Here is a 19,104-nt window from a genome sequence, read left to right as displayed (position 1 = left end):
AAAAGGAAATTTACAAAATAGAAAATTGTGCTTGCATCTATTGTATGAAAGCACGCAACCAATCCAAAAAGGGACAAGACAGGGTTCAACGTCTTAGATGTCAAAACGCAGTCCCATGACAAGTATGGGAAAAGAAATACTATATTTTTGTTAGTAAAATCTAACAGTGATGAAGAAGATAACTAAATAGTTTCTGTTTCTCATTAGCAATAAGCCCTATGATTTTAGTTTAGCCTATAAAATATTTTTTAATTAACTATGTGATTTTCTTATTTTCAAAGTGTTTTAAGAGAAATAAAACATTTAAATTTGTTTAAATATCTATACCACTTACTCTTTGGTATCATTTTTATTGTGCATAAACGCAACCCACTTGATGCGTAAACTTGCCCCGTGTTCGGGTCTAGTTTAGCAACTGACTTGGACTTAAAAAACATTTTTCTACAGTTAGAAGCACAAGCTGAATATACATATTTTGACTGCATTAACTGCTTTATGAAACCACAATGTCTAAAATTTCCTAGGTTTAAACATAAAAGTTAGAAAATTCATTGAAAAAAATCCACGTAAATGTGCCCCGATCTACCCTACTTCTTAAAATTGATTTCATAGTTCAACTTAGAAATTTAGTATTCGCTCACAAGAACTGATTTCTTTGTTAAAAAAAAAAGTTGCTTGCACTTTTAAAAATTTCGTATTTAAATAAAATGAAGTAGTTAATTTGTTGTACGTAGCTTTTTAGAAGCACATTAGTTCTTAATCAACTTCAAGGATCAATCTACTAATGAATGAGTTGTGCACTATTTGACATGCAAATAACCTTTTAATGAAAAATCTTGATAAGTCATTCAGAAAAGAAAGCCAAAAGTCACAAAATGTCAAATTCCACCAATTTTTCTAAGTATTTGTGCTCAATTGTGGATATGATTGGTGTGCTTTTAAATAAATGTTTTCTTTGTTGAGAAACTAAGCTGTGAAAGCACCATAACTATGAAAAATTGCTTTTCATTTATTTTTAGTTTTTAAGTACCTGGACAGTTGAATAAATGATGTGATTGTGTTACCCTATTTACAATTATGGTAATTTCCTGTGTAATATTGTTGTTTGCTCTGCTTTTTATTTTAGTTTTCTGATGTCTGTCTTCCATAATGGGAGATTACGGACCATGAAGGCACATTACACAGATGAGTAAGATATTTGCTCTTGTTGTTATACATTTAAAATAATTTATGTAATGTGTTTAAGTATGTCTAAAAAAATTAATGTTTAAAAATATTTTGTTGCCTTTGAGTTAAGTTGGATATTGTTGTGTGTATTGTGTATTAGAACTGGTTGATCAAATGATGCACGACATCAACATATTAACAAACTAGTTCACTAATAAAAATTTCAGCTGTCTGTTTCGACTTGCAAGAAATTGCATGTTCAATGTTTATAAGTGAAACAGATAGAAATACATGTGGTGAAGTTGTCTATGACTCTGAGAGACCTTAGTAATTTCAGAGGCATTGTTGTTTTCTTTGACAAAGAAAGTTTTAAAAGTTTTGTTGCAAAACTATGTTTATTAGAAAAATATTAACAGCAATATGATTCGAAATTTAGTTTCATTTAAATTGTTAAATTTTTATTTATTTTTGAAAAAAATTATTGTTTTTAATGTTATAAATAGATATGAGATGCTCTGAGTTCAAACAATTTTGATAGCTGATTTTTAATAACTGCAGATTCATTCTCTGTGTGCTTATATTTTTACAGTGATGAGATTTTTCCGGCTTTTTCTGTTGGCTTTTAAACCTTTCTTCCTTTTCCTCCTTTTTTTTTTTTTTTTTTTTTTGCATTCTTCAAGCTTTATTTTTCTCAAAAATCGGGAAAAAAAATATGATTTGTTTTATTTTCGGTCCCCGATTTCTTATTCTTTCTATTTTTCCCCTCAAATCTTCATCCTCCGCGATATCTGCCAAAAACGTATGTTTTATAATTATGTCAACGACGTCAAAAACGTGCTGCGCCGAAAGTTACATGCCTCATTTGAGATTTCAATCGTTTTGCATCCTGCAAATATTTCAATTACTTTTAATGTTGGGTGTTTTTTTTTACTATATGCTACCTCATATCTGCTCTTTTTATTCATCATTTCAATAGTATTTTTATTTCTTTAATTGAATTTAGAAAAAAATGCAAAAGTCAGTCAAAAAATGTGGCTTAGCACCCACAGTCTCGAATTTTATTGAAACTTGGCATGATTACTTTTTTGTGTATTTAAGAAAGTGTAAAGTCATATTCATTGTGAATCGCAAATGGTTTAGGATTTACAGCCTGTTAAAAATTTTGAGATTTCATAATTAAATGAGGCGACTGCAAGTTGTTCTTTTGATTACGAAATTCTATTAGGAAGTTTTTGAAAACAAATTTTAGGTTCCAATGCAGGAAAAAAGATAACCAATACTTTATATACATATGTATTTATTTTCAATTCTTACTATGAAAAGTACGCTCTACCACATAAAGAAATTTTAGATTTTTCTCTCTGTTGTAAAGTTTTACTTTATAAACAGACCTAATTTTAAAATCTATGTTCTCACTCGTTTAACACTATAAACTCAAATGTTTTTAATGAAAAAATGTATTTTTCTCTAAAAAATATGTAAAACTGACACTATTGTGTGATGCAGCCAAGATTGACCTCTTGCTCCTCCAACCCTTTGTTCAAGGACTCACGGGTTAGAAATTGTTGCCTTGTTTTCAAAATTTAGTTTTTTTTAGGAATAAACACTCTTGCAAGAAATAGTACAATGCAGCAATTTGTACAAAATTATTGCTTATACTTAGTTATATATACGTATTACCTTTAAAACTGGTAAATTAAACATTTTTTGTTGAATTTTCGAATATCATTGCTTTTAGGTTCTATTTTGATGCGGTGTTATATATCATCCTTTTCACGAAACTTTTTGGATACCATCCCTTTTACGAAATTTTTTAGATTTCCTCCTTTTTGCTCTCTGACCACTCTCAACCCTGATTTCTATCTGCAGTTGTTGCTGGGAGAAGAGCAGCTCGATTGAAATTGCTGACAAAAGCTAAAAATTAACATTCTTTTGAGTTGTTTAAATTTATTTATTTCTTATTATTTTATCAATTATAATAAGTAGCTGTTTATAATCTCATTTTTTGCATAAATTTTACTGTTTTTTTTTTTTTTTTTAGAAATTGCATTACTTTCTTATGGTATCATCACAACAAATATTAGAGTTCTGACACTGTATCTTACATTGCAATTTTAACTTAAGCTAACATGTGCCGACAAATTTGCTTGTTGTCTAGTCTATGTTGAGCACAGTTTTGAACATGCCACTGGCATGCCTAAATGGGGGAGGGGAGGAGTTCATGGCACAGGCTGCACTATTAAGATTTGTAAGGGTATGCTTTTAGGAGTACTTTTCTCCTTTTGGTGGGCTCTTGTTTTTGGGCGATTTTGAAAGCATTTTCGAGGTGTGCCCTTGCTTAGAGGGGGAGGGGGATGTTCTCCCCTGCATACAGCTCAAGGATTTCTTCCAAACACATGCAAATTATTAAAAAGTTTGCAAATCACTTTTAGTTGGAACTCAAAATGTTATGATTTTGAAATAAGTCATGTGGAACTTCTTATGTTTTATTATTTTTAGACCTTCATAAAATCATTAATGTTAATTTTAAGTCATAGCACCTGTCGTTATTCATTAATAAGCTACTGACAGTTCCTTAAATCAGTAAATTGCCCAAAATATTTCTGATAAGGAAAGCTAAAAATGCCTAGAACTATTACTGCTACTAGTACTAGTTACTTATACTTAGTTATATATGTACTACCTTTTTTAAAGGTAATGCGTACATAACTAAGTATAAGAAATAATTACTGCTACTTTACTTTTTTCTTTCAAAACTGAAACATTACAAATGTTTTAATTACATAAATATTTTTTATCATTATCAATCTTAATTCTTTAACTGTGGTGTTGAATTTAACTTGAATGCAGTACCCTACAGTTTTAACTGTGTTTATTGCCCCATAAAAATACTGAATCCTTTCTTTTGAATTAGTTTCCTTATCTCCATCAAATTTAGCCGTCGTTTGAATCTCTGTGTATTTCTCGATTCAGTGGTGTTACTATCTCATAATCACCGAAATCATACCAGCTGCAAAACGTCACTTATTCATTTTAATAAGACTTTCACAAAGCTGATATCCCTATATCCCTAATTAAAAAGCAGGAAAAAACATCCTCTTTTTTTTTTCTTAGTAATGTTTCTAAAACAAATGTTGCTAACTCAGAACTGAAGTAATAATGTACAGCCTAATGCAATTGTGACATTAAATTGAAAATTGGTAAGGTTATAATTAGAATTTCATAAAATTCTCTAGTAACTGAAACAAGCCATAAAGGTAAAACTTAAAGAAAATAGAAGTTGCTTATAGTAAACAGATTATAATATTTTGATTTGTGCTTCACAAAAGTTTTGAAGGAAGTATCATTTAAAACTCATGCATTATAAAAGTATACAAGACTTTCTTTCAGTTATATAGCCTCCTTAACCATCTAAATTTTTGACGTTTGCCATTTTTTCTAAAACCCCATCAAAAATATTCAATGTAATTTCCTCAAACATTCTTGAAAATTAGTGTCAAGTTGTAGACAGATTTCGATTTAAAATGGCTCGTTTTTCTGTCTTATAGATTGAAATATTGCGACTTCTATAATGCAAGTTGTAGTTTTTGGAAAAAAACAAAAAAGCAGCAGTAAGATTAAAATACAGTCATAGAGTATAAGTTTGTTGCTGTTTTCATATGAAAAATTTAAATTATAACATATTATTCAATAAAAGTAATATTGTATATGTGTCTGTATTATAGATCATCTTCTTTGAGAATCATCAGACCATTTGTATTTGTTCGTGAGAAGGATCTTCGGCAGTTTAGTGAACAGGTAATTGCCACTATTTTTAAAAACCAGGAGTTTTGCATCAGTATATATGTTACACACTAGAGAAATACAAAACCAAATAATATGTACACGGTATTCACATACCTGGAAAATCATAGATTTTGTTCATGATCAAAATATTTCATGGAAAGTCATGATTTTCAGCCGAAAAAGCTCAAAATTTATGGAAACTAACTATTGGTCACGGATTTGGAGTTCTAGAACTCACACAGGCTTTACATGAAATTAACGCATTTTAGCTGTTTATTACGCTTTTGTGTGCAAGTTCCGATTTTGTACGCATTTTAAAATCTTACTGCATCTGCTTATATAAAACTCTCACGTTTTATTTACAATGTAATTCTTCTGTGGGGACATTAAACTTTGCATTTACCAATATTTTTAACTCTTCTCGTATTTTATATTGTGTAATTGAAGACTTGTACATTGGTCGTTTTGCCACATCCACTCGAACATTTAGAACCATTTGCATCCGAGTCGGTTCAAGCTGATATGACTCTCAAAAATGTTCACCAGTGTTTATCTTACATTTATTAATATTTTTGAAAATAAAATTGACTTAAAAAGTTATTCACAAGCCTTTAGCTTGGAGATAAAATTAAATTCATATGTTGCCTTAATTGCTTTTTAGTTAGAATAGTAGCTCAGCTCGTTACATTTTGATTTAATTTGAATATTCTATCACATATGTATTTGCATGGTGGTAATTTTATTTTCACAAAGCACTAATTTAGCAATTTTTGTGAAAAATGTGTCTTTTCTAAAAACCTTGCATCCTGTGAGTCATGGAAAGTTACAAACTGCAGTCATGGATTTGAAAACTCCAAATGTAGCAGGTACCCAGTGTCTCCAAGGCTGTTCATAGAAATGATAATGCCTGGGGCCAACAGGCCCCAGGCATTATCATTTCTATTTCTGGGGCCTGTTTTCTTTCCTGTTCTTTATAGAGTGATAATTAAAAGCATATTTTCTATCAACTATGCTAGTTTCACACCATTTGCAACAAAATCTGTCTCCTTAACTTTTAATTTGTGTCATTGGTTCTACTGTTCTGTAACTTATTTACCATTCCCTCATGCTCATTCATTGGATACAAAAATGTGTTAACCAACAAAAATTTTAAAAATGAGTAGTTGACTGAGTTGGCTGATAAATCTGACGTACTATGAAGTACGAAGATTATTTAAGTGAAATTCTGCAAGACAAATGCCATCTAATGAACAAAATGCCTACCCATGTCAATTAAACTGAGCATTGGAGTTCAACTTTGAATTCAATTTACTCAAAAGTACTGCTTGTTGGTGGTTTAACCCATTTTTGCATAACACCGTTCATTGATGCTTTCAACTTTCAGGCATAATTTTCAGTTTGTTTAGTGCTTTTATTTGCTACATAAAAGCTGTTGTGCAGCTATAGCAACAGGGTTGAGCCGTCTTTTGTGACTCCTGAAATTGGCCTAACAACAATTACATCTATCTTCATCAGAGCCACCAAGAGTTAAGGTTGGGCCCTTCTCAGTTTGGTCACCGGACCCCTCCCACATAAAACTTATAAAATTTATACTACCTTGGTTTTGATCTGGGCCCCTAGTCTTTGACTAGGCTGACACGACCTCTCGTTGGCGCTGATCTTCATTGGGAACTTATAAAAACTGACTAGGACCAGCCTACCTGGGCCTGGAGCCTGTTATCACATTTAAATTTATATGTACACTGCTCAAAACAATAAGGGGAGCAATAACACAAAAGTGAAGAAAGCATTGTCAGGTAGCCAGGGATTTAGAAGGGAGGAGATAAATCTTTCCTATTTAGAAGTGGCAACATTTGTTCACTTTTTCCAGACGGCGCTGCCGACGAACGGCTTCCAACAATTGCAGTAGATCAATATAAATGATGCTAAGCTTCTCATTTTGTTAGAGGCAGCTATTAAGCAAAAAAAGAAAAAAAAACTACTGGAAATTGACTGTAATATGGGGCTAATACAGTGGATGATGTATGACTCTCATCTGCTGGAAGTTATTTTGATGGGAAAATTCATTTCATTTTATTTTTCAATACCAACTTGCCGAATTTGTCTGCTATTAATATTGCGCTATATATCATAATTTTTAAAAAATAATAAACAAATTATTTTATTATTCTTGCTATTGTGGTGGAGATGGTATGTAGATTGATGAAATCAAAATCAGCAATTTTGTTTCATTTTTAACAGTAATATGTAATATTTTGTTTTAACGTGCAGTATAAAACGTAAACCAAAACAAAGTATTGTTTCCCAAATACCTTTAAATTCCTCTAAACATAGATGTTTTAAAAACTCCTTTTTCTATTTTGACCTTCTTGTAAAAATCTGCAATTTTCAATAAATTTTATTTTGCTGGTTAACATATTTTTCAGTCGCTTTAAACTGCCTGATCTCAATTCCAAAATCTTCATAAGCTTTATACTTGCTCGGTTTTAGCATTTGTTTCAATAATTAGTATTGCTAACTACTGTTTTTCGGAATAATTCAGGAAAAATGCTTTGAATTTGGGACTAAAAAAAAAAGCTGTAATAAGTCAGGACAGGAACTGAAAATTTGGGGCACATAGTCATATTTCTATTGAATTAGTGATAATGTGCAAAAAAAATCCAGTTTATGTCATATTTCGCTTTTGTTTCACTGAAATGTTTTTTATGCATAATTTTTGTTTAAAAAACAGAAAATAGAGGTGCAAAATAAGTTTTTTTTCTCATAGCTCTTATTACTATTGGGATTTCCTTGTTTCACTGAAATGTTTTTTATGCATAATTTTTGTTTAAAAAACAGAAAATAGAGGTGCAAAATAAGTTTTTTTCTCATAGCTCTTATTACTATTGGGATTTCCTTATAATTTAAGTTTTATTTCAAATAGGTTCTATGCTTAAACATCTCTCTTATGCTTGTCATGCTTCATTAATCTTCTTAAAGAAATGTCATACAAGAAAAAAAAAACAGGCTTGATTTTCTGATATTTTGATTTTTTTGTACTGTCTTAATTTTATTCACCATTTCCCCCCTATTTACATTTCTTTGAAAATTATACCTATTGCAAAGAAAATTAGTTTTCACACATATTTCATTAATATTATTATATTTTAGAAAAAACTTCCTGTAATTCCTGAAAATTGTCCAGCTTGTTTTGAAGCCCCAAAGGTATGTTAACTTTCTTTTAGCCTTAGTGTTTTTTTTTCTTCTTTACAACAACTTTTATGCCACAAAGTTTCTTGTTTTCAAGTCATTTAATTTTCCTAAATGAAAATATATATTAATCATTTTAATGTTACTTCAGGAACGTCACAGGATGAAACAGCTTCTAGCATCTCAAGAAGTTCAATTTCCCATGTTGTATAGAAGCTTGAGGACAGCAATGTACCCTCTCATGGCAATAAATCAAACTGGTATTGAAGATAAACTCTTGGGGAAGTATTCTAATTTTTCCTCCAACGACTGTAGCATTGATGATGATATTGACTGAGTATTTTCACTGCATTAAGGACCAAATGTTGTGTTTATTTTTAAACTGTATAATAAAAATATTTTTTATTTAGCTGTTTTTTGAGTAATGAAGATGATTTCTTATTGATCTCACTTTGACCTCAGACAGTGTAAGGCAGTGATAGGCAACCCAAACCAACTGCCGATCTACTTTCCAATTTTGGCGAATACCAAGATCAACTCGGGAATGGGGGGGGGGATCCTCCCAATGCTCTTAAAACTGATAAAAACACCATTTAAAATAGTGTTTTCATTTAATTGCGCCTTCTGACATTGCTCTTATTTTAAAATTTTCAGAGAAAGTGTTTGATTTTACCAAATTTATACCAACTTTTATCTGCAAATCTATAATATAACTTTTGCAAACGTTTTTCAAAAATGAAAAGCAAAAGAATTTTTCTTGATGACATTTCTAGCAGTCATAAAAAGTTTTTAAAATATTAAACAACTTTTGATTTGGAAGTTCTATTTTTTTTTTTTCCAGAAAACAATAGATTTTTTTTTCTTTGATGAAAAACATGGTCCAGAATGTTGTTGTTATGATCTACTCTGAAACTGGGTCAGAGTTTGACGGGTTGCCTACCATTGGCGTTAAGTGTAAACTGTTGGCTTTTGTGTTTTACTCAACCAATCATATGACCAATAATTAAAAAATCTTTTACAGTCTCATGACATTTTTCAGTTTAGTTGAATATCAAACTACCTTGGTTTTTGTGTTAAAACTCTTTGGAATTTTCGCTCTACTTTTTAACATGAAGATTTGGAATTGTGTCAAAAACTAAAAGAGCTAAAAAAGAACAATTGACTACCTTATAAACTTCCAACACAAGAAAGGAATGCTATTTTTTCCATGCCTAGGTAAACTTTCATGTATAATAATATTTTCTCCATAAAAACATCCAATTAAAACAAAATTTTAAAACACCCCAATTTGTTCTGCAGTTATTTTAAAATTGTAACAAAAGTACTCATTTATTTATTTATATTTTTTAATTATTTATTTACTAGCTGCATTGCATGACTCTGCACAGTGTGCTTTGAAAATAAAATTTATGTGAGGTGACACACCAACAATCAGGCTTGAAGAAAAAAAAATTTAATTTCGTGACGGATTGCCGAAAAATACCCAAAAGGGGGAACATTTTCAATCTTCCGAATACAGTAAGAACCACAAAGCAAAAGCAAGAATTTTATTACGCTAATTAAAACAGCTATCGGCAGACGATAAATTTTCGAATTAAAATTGGTTTTCCTTTACTTAAAAGTGCTGAGAACTTTTCTGTTGATGATTTTAGGGACTTGGTGGTTTGGATTCTAGAAGGAAAAAAATCTAAGGGAGTATTTTCGACTAGCTTTCAAATGATACTATATTTGAATTGATTGCGTAATTGTTTCGGGTAGAAAGAGCCATTTAATGCCATTTTCGCGTCTTAAAATAAAAATTTTAACGTTTCAGTATTTGTTAGGCATTTGAAAACCCTCCTGGTTCCTTTTCGGGTGCCCAAGTGCCACCCTGCCAAATTTGATCAAGATCCGACGTAAACTGGATTTGGATAGGGAACATACACACACATATACATACAGTGGTGGTAAAAAAAAATGTATCACCGTCCACTGGCGCCGCAAAGGAGAGGAATATGATCCCGACTGCATTCAACACACAGTCGAGCATCCCGTATCTCAGATGATTTGGGGATGTATTTTTGATCAAGGAGTTGGTGGGCTTCACTTTGTGCAAGGAACAGTAAACGCTCAGGTGTATATTGGCATTTTGGAGGAGAAATTGCTTCCTATTGTCCAGGATCTCTTTACTTCAGTTCGAAATGTCATTTTCCAGGATGATTCTGCTCTGTGCCATAGGGCAAAACTGGTAAGTAACAATTTAAAAAACCTTTATCCTGACATTAGACTTAAATTCACATTGGGTTAAGTAATTTTTTTTCTCTAAACTCACACGCAGGTTCAGAAATGGAAAAACGAGCATGGGGTCAGCAGTTTGAGTTGGTCCGGAAACAGCCCCAATCTACCTAAACAGTTGTCGGATTCCTTCTGTTAAATGTTTATTTTATAAGTTTTGCAGTATTTCACCTACATTCATTGTTAATCGGTCAACCAAAACTTCTCACATTATCCCATAGTTGTGAAAATGCGAGGGTGATGCAATTTTTTTTTACCAGCACTGTACTATATACAGGCTGACCAGCAATTAACATGCTGATGTTTAAAAAAAATAATTGCTCAAAAACTACCGATTCAAAAAAATTAAATTCAAATTCTAAATCAAAGTACAATACATGGGAATTTGTTTGATACATTTTCGATGTGTTTTTCATCTCTAACTCGGCATCACTCCCTAAAGGGTTGAAGTTTTGATGCATTCAATAACAATCTGAATCGCAGTTTTCAGATCTTCGATGCTCTTGGGGGATTCTAGCATAAACTTTGCCTTTGATATGACCCGCAAAAAGGAATGGCAGGAGTTCAAATCGGGAGAATTAATTCCCATATTTTTAGATTTCGGGTACCCTGAAGTCAAAATCCACTCATTAAAGTGCTCTTCAAGCAGATCAAGCACTTTATTGGAATGATGAGGCAGCATCTTGCATGAGCCACTTGCTTTCCAAATTCAGCTCACTTTGAATTGCTGGACTGAACTGATTTCTCAAAGTTTCAACATATTGTTCAGAAGTGAATCTGTTCGTTGTTTTAAGCTTAAACTCAGTCACAAACTTTCTTTGAGTTAAAATTAGGCTGTGGTTGTTTGAATTACACTTTTGAACTATGAAAATGCTGTCAGAAATGCTATATCTCGACATTTTCGCTGAAAAATAAACAACAAAAGCCAACTAACTCAATGAGACTGCGCAAATAAAAAAAATCCGCCAACGCACTGCCAAGTTTGGACTTGATACGCCAAACAGTTGTCGAGAAATTGTGATTTCTTTTCAACACGTTAATTACAGGTCACCCTGTAAATTTTTTGTTTTATTTACATAGATTTTTGTTTTCCAGAAATTAGTTGAGAAAATAATTTTGTTATTTGTTGATTTGATTGATTTTTAATACACTGCTTTATATTAAGCTCAATCGAAAACCATTTCTCAAAGCCCTGTAGTGAAAATTATTTAACTTGATCTCTTAGTCGAAGCAAAGTCTCCCTTGGATGGTGGTTTTAATATCTCATCAAAATATGTTTTGGCATTTAGTTTAAACCCTTTTGTATGTATGTATGTTTTTTTTTTTTTTTACTCTTCTGCTTTATTTGAATTAAAAATGACTGAGAACTTCTCATTTTGACTTGGATTTAGAATATCAAAGATATAGCCTGTAATTGTGTTCTTGATATTGAGCCACTGATTATAATAAAAATAAATTCATCCTTTTAATAAACAATAACCCCCAAAGATTAGGGTCCTGTTGCAACTCGTGATTGCGAAAAACATAACTTGATTTCAAAATGTCAGAATTCAAATTGTAGCCTTTTTTTTTCTAACTGCTCCAGTGGTCATTGCTCAATTTCTCCTGACCAATGTTTCATATTTAGTGCAGTCAAGTCATAGCCGGCTGGTGCGTCAAAAAAGTGGGGAGTCAAAAGAAGTATGGGGATTTGGGGGAGGCACCCGGAAAGTTGGATTTTTTCCCTTTTGCTATATGTTACTGGATTTTTACGATACTGATTAAGTGACCTCTAAACAATGGAATTTTTCCTAGAAAATCGGGACAGATGACCGCCATAGATCCCCACCCCCACCTAATTAAATGTTCCACTCTTCAGAAATAAACACAAGAAAATTTTATTTATTTGGAAATATTTGTTTTAAATTTCGTGAAATGAATCAATTTATCAATAAAAAATCGCTTTTGAACCAAATATTATTTTTCAACTCTGAAAAGGGACTTTACTTTTGGAAGTAAAAGGGCAGTGCCTGCTATGATTCGAGTAATAAAGCGATGTGTTTGTTTAACTACACAACTGTGCGAAAATAAAGTTTTGGAAAAATACATAATACATTTTGGCTGATCTTTATGTTATTTGGTCTCCTGATTCTGAAAATGACCTCCATTTTTTCCATCCTGTCAGGATTTTTTTTGTAAAGTTGATTTTTAGTTTTGCTAAAGTTCTATTTCAAACATAATTCTCTGGGTGAAGTTTGCGCTTAGTATCTGGTTAAAGTACTTTTTTTTCATCTATTATATGTGGAATCAATAATCGATTCTTATTGATTCACATTGATTGTTCAGCAATCAATTATTATTTATTAGTTTAAATCGATGAAAATTGCCGTTTCAATATTACGCGTGCTGCCTCTATTCAAGAGCAAAACTGAACGTTCCCTTCGGTTTAAACTTTATACTTTAAATTATGGTTCAGTTTCTAGAAGAAAATCCCCAACGTACTACATACTTTGATCTGATTTTATTGAGGTGTAACATGCATAAAATGGTCAACTAATCAAAAAGAGCAAATTGTGTGCAAGCTTGAATCAAAGTTTTTTTTTTTTAAATATTTTTCTGAAAAAAAGAGAGAGAGTTTCTATTCAAGTTCGTACTTTTTACTTTGATGCTTATTTTTGACATTCTTTTTTTAGGTTTTTTTAATCCCAGGTTTATCTTTCGCTAATATCCAACATTAGTCGGCAAGCAAGTTTCTGTCTCATCTTCCTGGATATTTGCTCTCCATATCTTTATGTCTTGTTTGAATCTCTCACCCTGTTTGTTATTCAATCCATGATCCTAAATATTCTGATGAAAAGTCCACGTATGAGTGAAGGAAATGCAGCAATGCAATGCTTGAAATTTCTAACATTTTCTATAGCTACCAGTTTTTTGGGTCAATTAGTATGATACTCCTAAAAACATGTTAATGATCGCTTCCGCCCTTGATTTTGCAATTTGCTTTTGATTACTTCACTCCTCATTTAAGTGAGGAAAAAAAACACTGTAAAATCTCATGAAATGTCCAAAAATACTATTTTTTTCAAATCAGAATGTTTTTCAATTTTTGTCAATTTTTTTTTCAAGTGTGGCCTTGATGATGTCTTTATTTTATTTCACTTTCCCTTTTCCCTCCCCCTCCTGTCTACATTTTCCCCCTCCCCCCCCCCTTTTTATGTTCCAAGTATTGAATGTTTAAACACTTCTTGCCTACTCCACTTACCCTACTCGATACCAGGTAAATGGGTTTCACCCAGGCCTGTAGAAAATGAAATGTCTTGTCTTGTACGAATCAATTCTCTAAACATATCAAGACGAAAAAACCCCGCCAAGAAGTTGCCGAACGGGCGATTCATCCGACTGATTAGCATTGGTTGAGTTGGTTAAGTTGTGTATAGTCGCTATACCTCAAGGTTTTAGCATTATCTACTGGATTTGGCTGTTTTTTTTTGTTAATTTTGTTCGTTTTGTAGCCAACATTGCTTCGTGCTATTTCTTTCTTTGTTTTTTTTTTTTTTTTTCTCAAACTACTTCAGTGGAAATTGCTTAATGCACATGGCCAGTGTTTCATGTTTAGTACAGTCGAGACATAATCAACTAGTGTGTCAAAAAAGTGAGGTGTCAGAAGTTCAGGGGGGTACCCCGAAAGTTGATTTTTTCCCTTTTTCCTAAAATTGAGCTATATGTGGAGTGGGAACCATGAAGTAGAAATATTTGAGTGACTCATTTTCGATTTTACGCAACGGGTTCGCAATGAAAACTGCTATCAGAACACGTTTACGGAAGGTAAAAACCCAGACTGAAATTAGTTTTCTTATGAATTTGTTAATTTAATTAAAATTTCCTTATTAAAATTATATTTTATTGAAATGTAAGCATATACTATAACCAAGGGCATAAAAAGTCCAAAAAATGTGAGGGGTCAAAAGAGGTGTGAAAGATGAGGCGGGGGAGGGGGAGGCAAAAATTGATTTTTTTTCTCCTTTTTTTTCTTGAAATTGAGCTGTACATTATAAGATTTTCACATTGTTGATTAAGCGACTTGTAAAAGTTTAGCTAGATAATCAAGACGGAAGGCCATTGTAGGCTCCCCAAATTCAGTGCCGCCTGCACAAGGATTTTTTGGCCTTACTAATATTGCCTGACTGAACAATTAGGGGATTGCACCAAATCTAAAGTAGGGTGATTTGCCAGTGGTTGACCACCTACCAATAATTGACCACTCGAGCACTAATATGTACAAAACAAGAATAAATAAGTAGATATTATTAATCTGATTGCTGGAACTAATTTATAACATCCCATGAAGTGTTCTCTTATAATTTATAGTTGTAACTAAAGTTTTGAATGGGTGTTACGACGGTACAATTACAAAGACACATAAAACATTTCAAGAAAATTGCTTTTCTTACTGGTGAGAATAAACTACCAACATGTATCCGTGAGAATTTTAATGATGATGCATGAAAGAATTGAATCTTAATTCTGAAATTGGAAACATATGAAACAGAAAAAAATTTTAATTAACTGATTTGGCAATTTGAGAAATAACTCAGCTACAAATGTAAAACAATTAGCGCTAGCCAAACAAGAGAAAGAAGTATCATTTTCCACTTTTGATAACACTGATAAACAAAGGTTTTGCTACATGAAATATTTATAGTGTTCTCATGGCCACAACGAACATAAACCATCAAGAATTGATAAATATGGAATTCAACATCGGGGAAATGGGTGCTTACAACTACGAACTACGAAATTTGCATTAATTTCTAACGTTTAGAAATGATTCTTGAATTCTCATTTCCTTCTTATATGGGCCACAATTTCAACAAGACTTTAAAAATTAATTTAAAAAGAATAAAACAAAAAAGTCATGCATACAAACAAAAATTACTAGGCTTATTAGCATTTTCTACGCTACGGCATGTGTTCGTTTTACCTTTTTCATCCACCAGTACACGCAGAGGCGTAGGAACTTTGTAGAAGTAGGGGGAGCTGGGACACAGTATAAGAAGTGTCTGGAATCTAAGGGGTAGAAGCAGAGGCGCAACCAGAAAATAATTTTTTTTAGGGGGTGACGGGGGGGGAGGCTTTTGAACGTTTTTCCCCATAAAAAATTGGCTTCGAAGCTTCCATCTCTTATTGAATATTGTATATATACAATTGTTTATAGAGAGAATGAGGTGATGAAACTTCTGGTTTTGAAAAGGAGTCGATTAGTACTTGAAGATGAGTACGTAGAAATAGAGGTGTTTCGGGGTCTCTCCCGGAAAATTTTCAAAATTCTTGTATTAAAATCGAACTTATAGGTGATCTTTGATAATGTTAAGGGGAGAAAAGGTTTGAAAACCCTCCCTGAAAAATTTTCGAAATTAATGTCTTAAAACGCGATTATATACCATATTTGTTGCCTTGAGTGAAAATATGACTCGAAGGATTGTCTTCGATCGATTTTTCGAACGATTTACATCTCCGTCCCAATATTTCGAATTGGAAGTCCTAAAAAACGTAATTGTAGACAACCTTCAATGATGGCAGGGGAAAAGGCTGTACTAGGGCTCTACTCTGGAAATTTTTCAAAATTGAAGTCCTAATAAAGAGCGTTTTTCAATGATGTAATCAGAAAAAGTTCAGAGGTTTCTCTTCTTAATTTTTTCGAAATTGTTGTTGCTGAAAAACGCGACTGTGGATCATATTTGTTGGCGTTAGGGGTCCAGCAATTTTTTTGAAATTGAAGTCCCAAAAACGGAATATTACATAATCTCCCATGTTGTTGGAGGGCAAGGCATTCAAAGGACACTCTTCCGGAAATTTTCAGGGAATTGAGCCTTGAAAACAAAATTTGAGGCGCTTTGTAATAATTTTGGAGGAAAGGGGAGGCTTCGACAGCGTAGCATTTAGAAGACTTTCTTATTTTCTGAGAACTAGAAAAAAGGGAATGGATGAAACAGGAGGGAGGAAAAACAGAACGTTGGATATGTGTTAAAATGAATTGTTCACTATATATTATATTGTTCAGATAAATTTTTAGTTTAAAGTCTTTGAGTCTTTGATAGAAACTATAAAATATTGTTGGCTTTTTTTCTGCAATAATAGATGAAAGGTAACAATTTTGGCATGAAAATATATCTGTAAATGATGAAAAAATCGTAATTTTGAGAAAGCAAAAAAAAAAAAAATTAATTTGAATTTTGACATCTGGAATTCAAATTATGTTTTTCGCAATCACGAGTGTGTGTGAGTGTGTGTGTGTGTATGTAGGCGTGTGTGTTTGTGTCAGTGTGCAGGTATGAGTGTGTGGGTAGTTGTGTGTATGAGTGTTTGTGGTAGGGGGGAATGTGTATGTGTGTGTAGGAATATGTGTTTGTGTGTGTGTGTAGGCATGAGTGTGTGGGTAGTTGTGTGTATGAGTGTTTGTGGTAGGGGGGGGGAATGTGTATGTGTGTGTAGGCATACGTGTATGAGTGTTTGTGGTAGGGGGGGAGTGTGTATGTATGTGTAGGAATATGTGTTTGCGTCTGTGTGTAGGCATGAGTGTGTGGGTAGTTGTGTGTATGAGTGTTTGTGGTAGGGGGGGAATGTGTATGTGTGTGTAGGCATATGTGTTTGTGTCTCCGTGCAGGCATGAGTGTGTGGGTAGTTGTGTGTAGGTGTGTGTATATATGTCCGTATGTATGCGTGTGTGTGTATGTGTTTGTGTATGTGTGTAGGTGTATGTGTTTGTTTGTACGTGCGTGTATGTATGCGTGTAAGTGTAGGACATTGACGCTACCTGGAGATGGTTTTCGCTAGAGGAGCAGCATCGTGAGGCCGGTCGACGGTGGTGCTGCAGAGGGTGCTGGCGGGAAAATAAAATGATAGCACATCCAAACAGTCAAATGAAAGCAATAAGCAATCGTGATTGCTCAAAAAACAAGAATAACTGTAACTTCTTAAAGTATAATCTGAGGGGTCAGATAACTTAAAATGAGATACAGTGGCTCCCAAAAGTGTTCGTACACCTTGAAATTTTGTAGTAAAATCAAAATAACGCGCAACTGAATTCGAACATGAAGTCTTTTTTTTTCACAATATTCCTATGCCATTCTGAATAAAACCCAGTAGTTTTTTTTTTTTTTTCAAAATATTGCCAGATTTTATTTTTGAAATTTGTCAAAAGACGAAGGGTCAGAGAAAAAAATACGCCACAAAAGTCATCTCACACTGAAATATTTTCGAATAAACTATAAACTCATGATTAAAATTATCATAAGTTGTTTTTTTTTTATTATTTTTGCATTGTGATGACACACTGTAAAGTCATTTGGCTTTAATTTTTTGTTTATTTATGCCCTAATATTCTGCTTATTATTTTAAAATGGCAGCTATGCGCATAAACCAAAAACACAATTCGAAATTTGATGTTTTTTCTCTTTCAGTAGCCGTAAATTGGGGTGAAATGTCTCTAAATTAGTTAATTTATACCATTCTATTGTGAAGTGCTTGATAAAATGCTTTAAAGACAAGAATAGGATCGAAAACAAGGTAAGAAAATGTCAAATGCAAAGTTAACAAGGCGTGATCGGAGATTTACAGTTTAAAAAAATTATGAAAAATACACCTTTTGGTGATGAAAAAATTTCTGCAGAATTGAATGAAACATTTTCGTTTAATTTTCCCCTAAAATTATTCGCCAAGTTCTCTGATTACCTGGATTAAATGGGACCTCTTCCTGCAGAAATTTTCTTGTTCGTGCGAAAAACAGAAAGCTTACGTTTTCCGCCGTAAAATCAATGATAAATAAGCTCAAAACATTTTGGAACAACGTCTTACTTAAAAATAAAAATAAATTCAAAATTTTGGGTTAAATTGTTGCATAATTGTAAATAAAAAAAATGAGAAATTAAATCTAAAGAACTTAGTTGGGATCAGCTAATCAGGACAGTGAAGGTGTTCTTGTGTGAGGGTGCAGGACTTGGAAGTTTTAAACTTTTCGATGAATCATGCTGTTCAGTGAAATATTTTTAAAAACAATTTTAAATTATTAGCCCAAAATTTGGCAATCGGAAACAACTTCGTTTTTTTTAATCAAGATAACGATAAGAAGCACACGTTTGTGTTTGGTGCCACAAATATTGTCATTAAGCTTAGAAATATCTCTTTAATCGCCAGATTTAAACTTAATATAACATATTTGGAGATATCTGGTGGATATATTACGAAAATACACTATTGAAACGGAAAACGAATTACAAACAGTAAGACTCGAAGTGCGGCTGAACACTTACTCAGAAATTGTCCAAAAAAAAAAAAAAAGGGAAAGAAAGAAAGAAAGAAAAAAAAAAATGAAATCTATTCCCAGACGTTTAAAAGCTGTTGCTGATATTGCATGATATTCTACTAAATAATAACTTAGTAAAAAGTTAGATTATTTACTAGTTTTTTTGACATTTTTTCAAAGTGTACGAAGACTTTGGTGAGATCAAGTTTCTGGCACTTTTTTGATTATTGATTTCTTAAAAATCAAGTTTTATTATGTTATTAACAATTTTCATGTAGTTTTGTTAAAAAATAAATCATAGATCTTATAATTAAATACCCGTTCCAAAATATTAATTTTAACGAATCGATAATGGCGTATTTCATTGAAAATCGTAAGTGTACGAATACTTTTGGGAGCCACTGTAA

The 19,104-nt window shown here is 32.4% G+C and overlaps 1 protein-coding gene across 1 annotated transcript in view; it reads left to right on the top strand.

Annotated features, from left to right (window-relative positions):
* The window catches only part of LOC129229473 (uncharacterized), a 99,212-nt gene extending 90,713 nt beyond the window's left edge, over positions 1-8,499 (top strand). The window contains exons 18-21 of the mRNA XM_054863787.1: positions 1,127-1,189; positions 4,893-4,965; positions 8,104-8,157; positions 8,294-8,499. Coding sequence (XP_054719762.1) covers positions 1,127-1,189; positions 4,893-4,965; positions 8,104-8,157; positions 8,294-8,479 — 376 coding nt within the window. The 3' untranslated portion in view covers positions 8,480-8,499. The remainder of the gene's footprint in view (positions 1-1,126; positions 1,190-4,892; positions 4,966-8,103; positions 8,158-8,293) is intronic.
* Positions 8,500-19,104: the final 10,605 nt, after the last annotated feature.

The sequence above is a fragment of the Uloborus diversus genome, chromosome 9, assembly GCF_026930045.1.
Source record: "Uloborus diversus isolate 005 chromosome 9, Udiv.v.3.1, whole genome shotgun sequence".
Classification (NCBI taxonomy): domain Eukaryota; kingdom Metazoa; phylum Arthropoda; class Arachnida; order Araneae; family Uloboridae; genus Uloborus; species Uloborus diversus.
The sequence above is the reverse complement of the archived record's forward strand: the minus strand, read 5'-3'. Positions and strand labels throughout refer to the sequence as shown.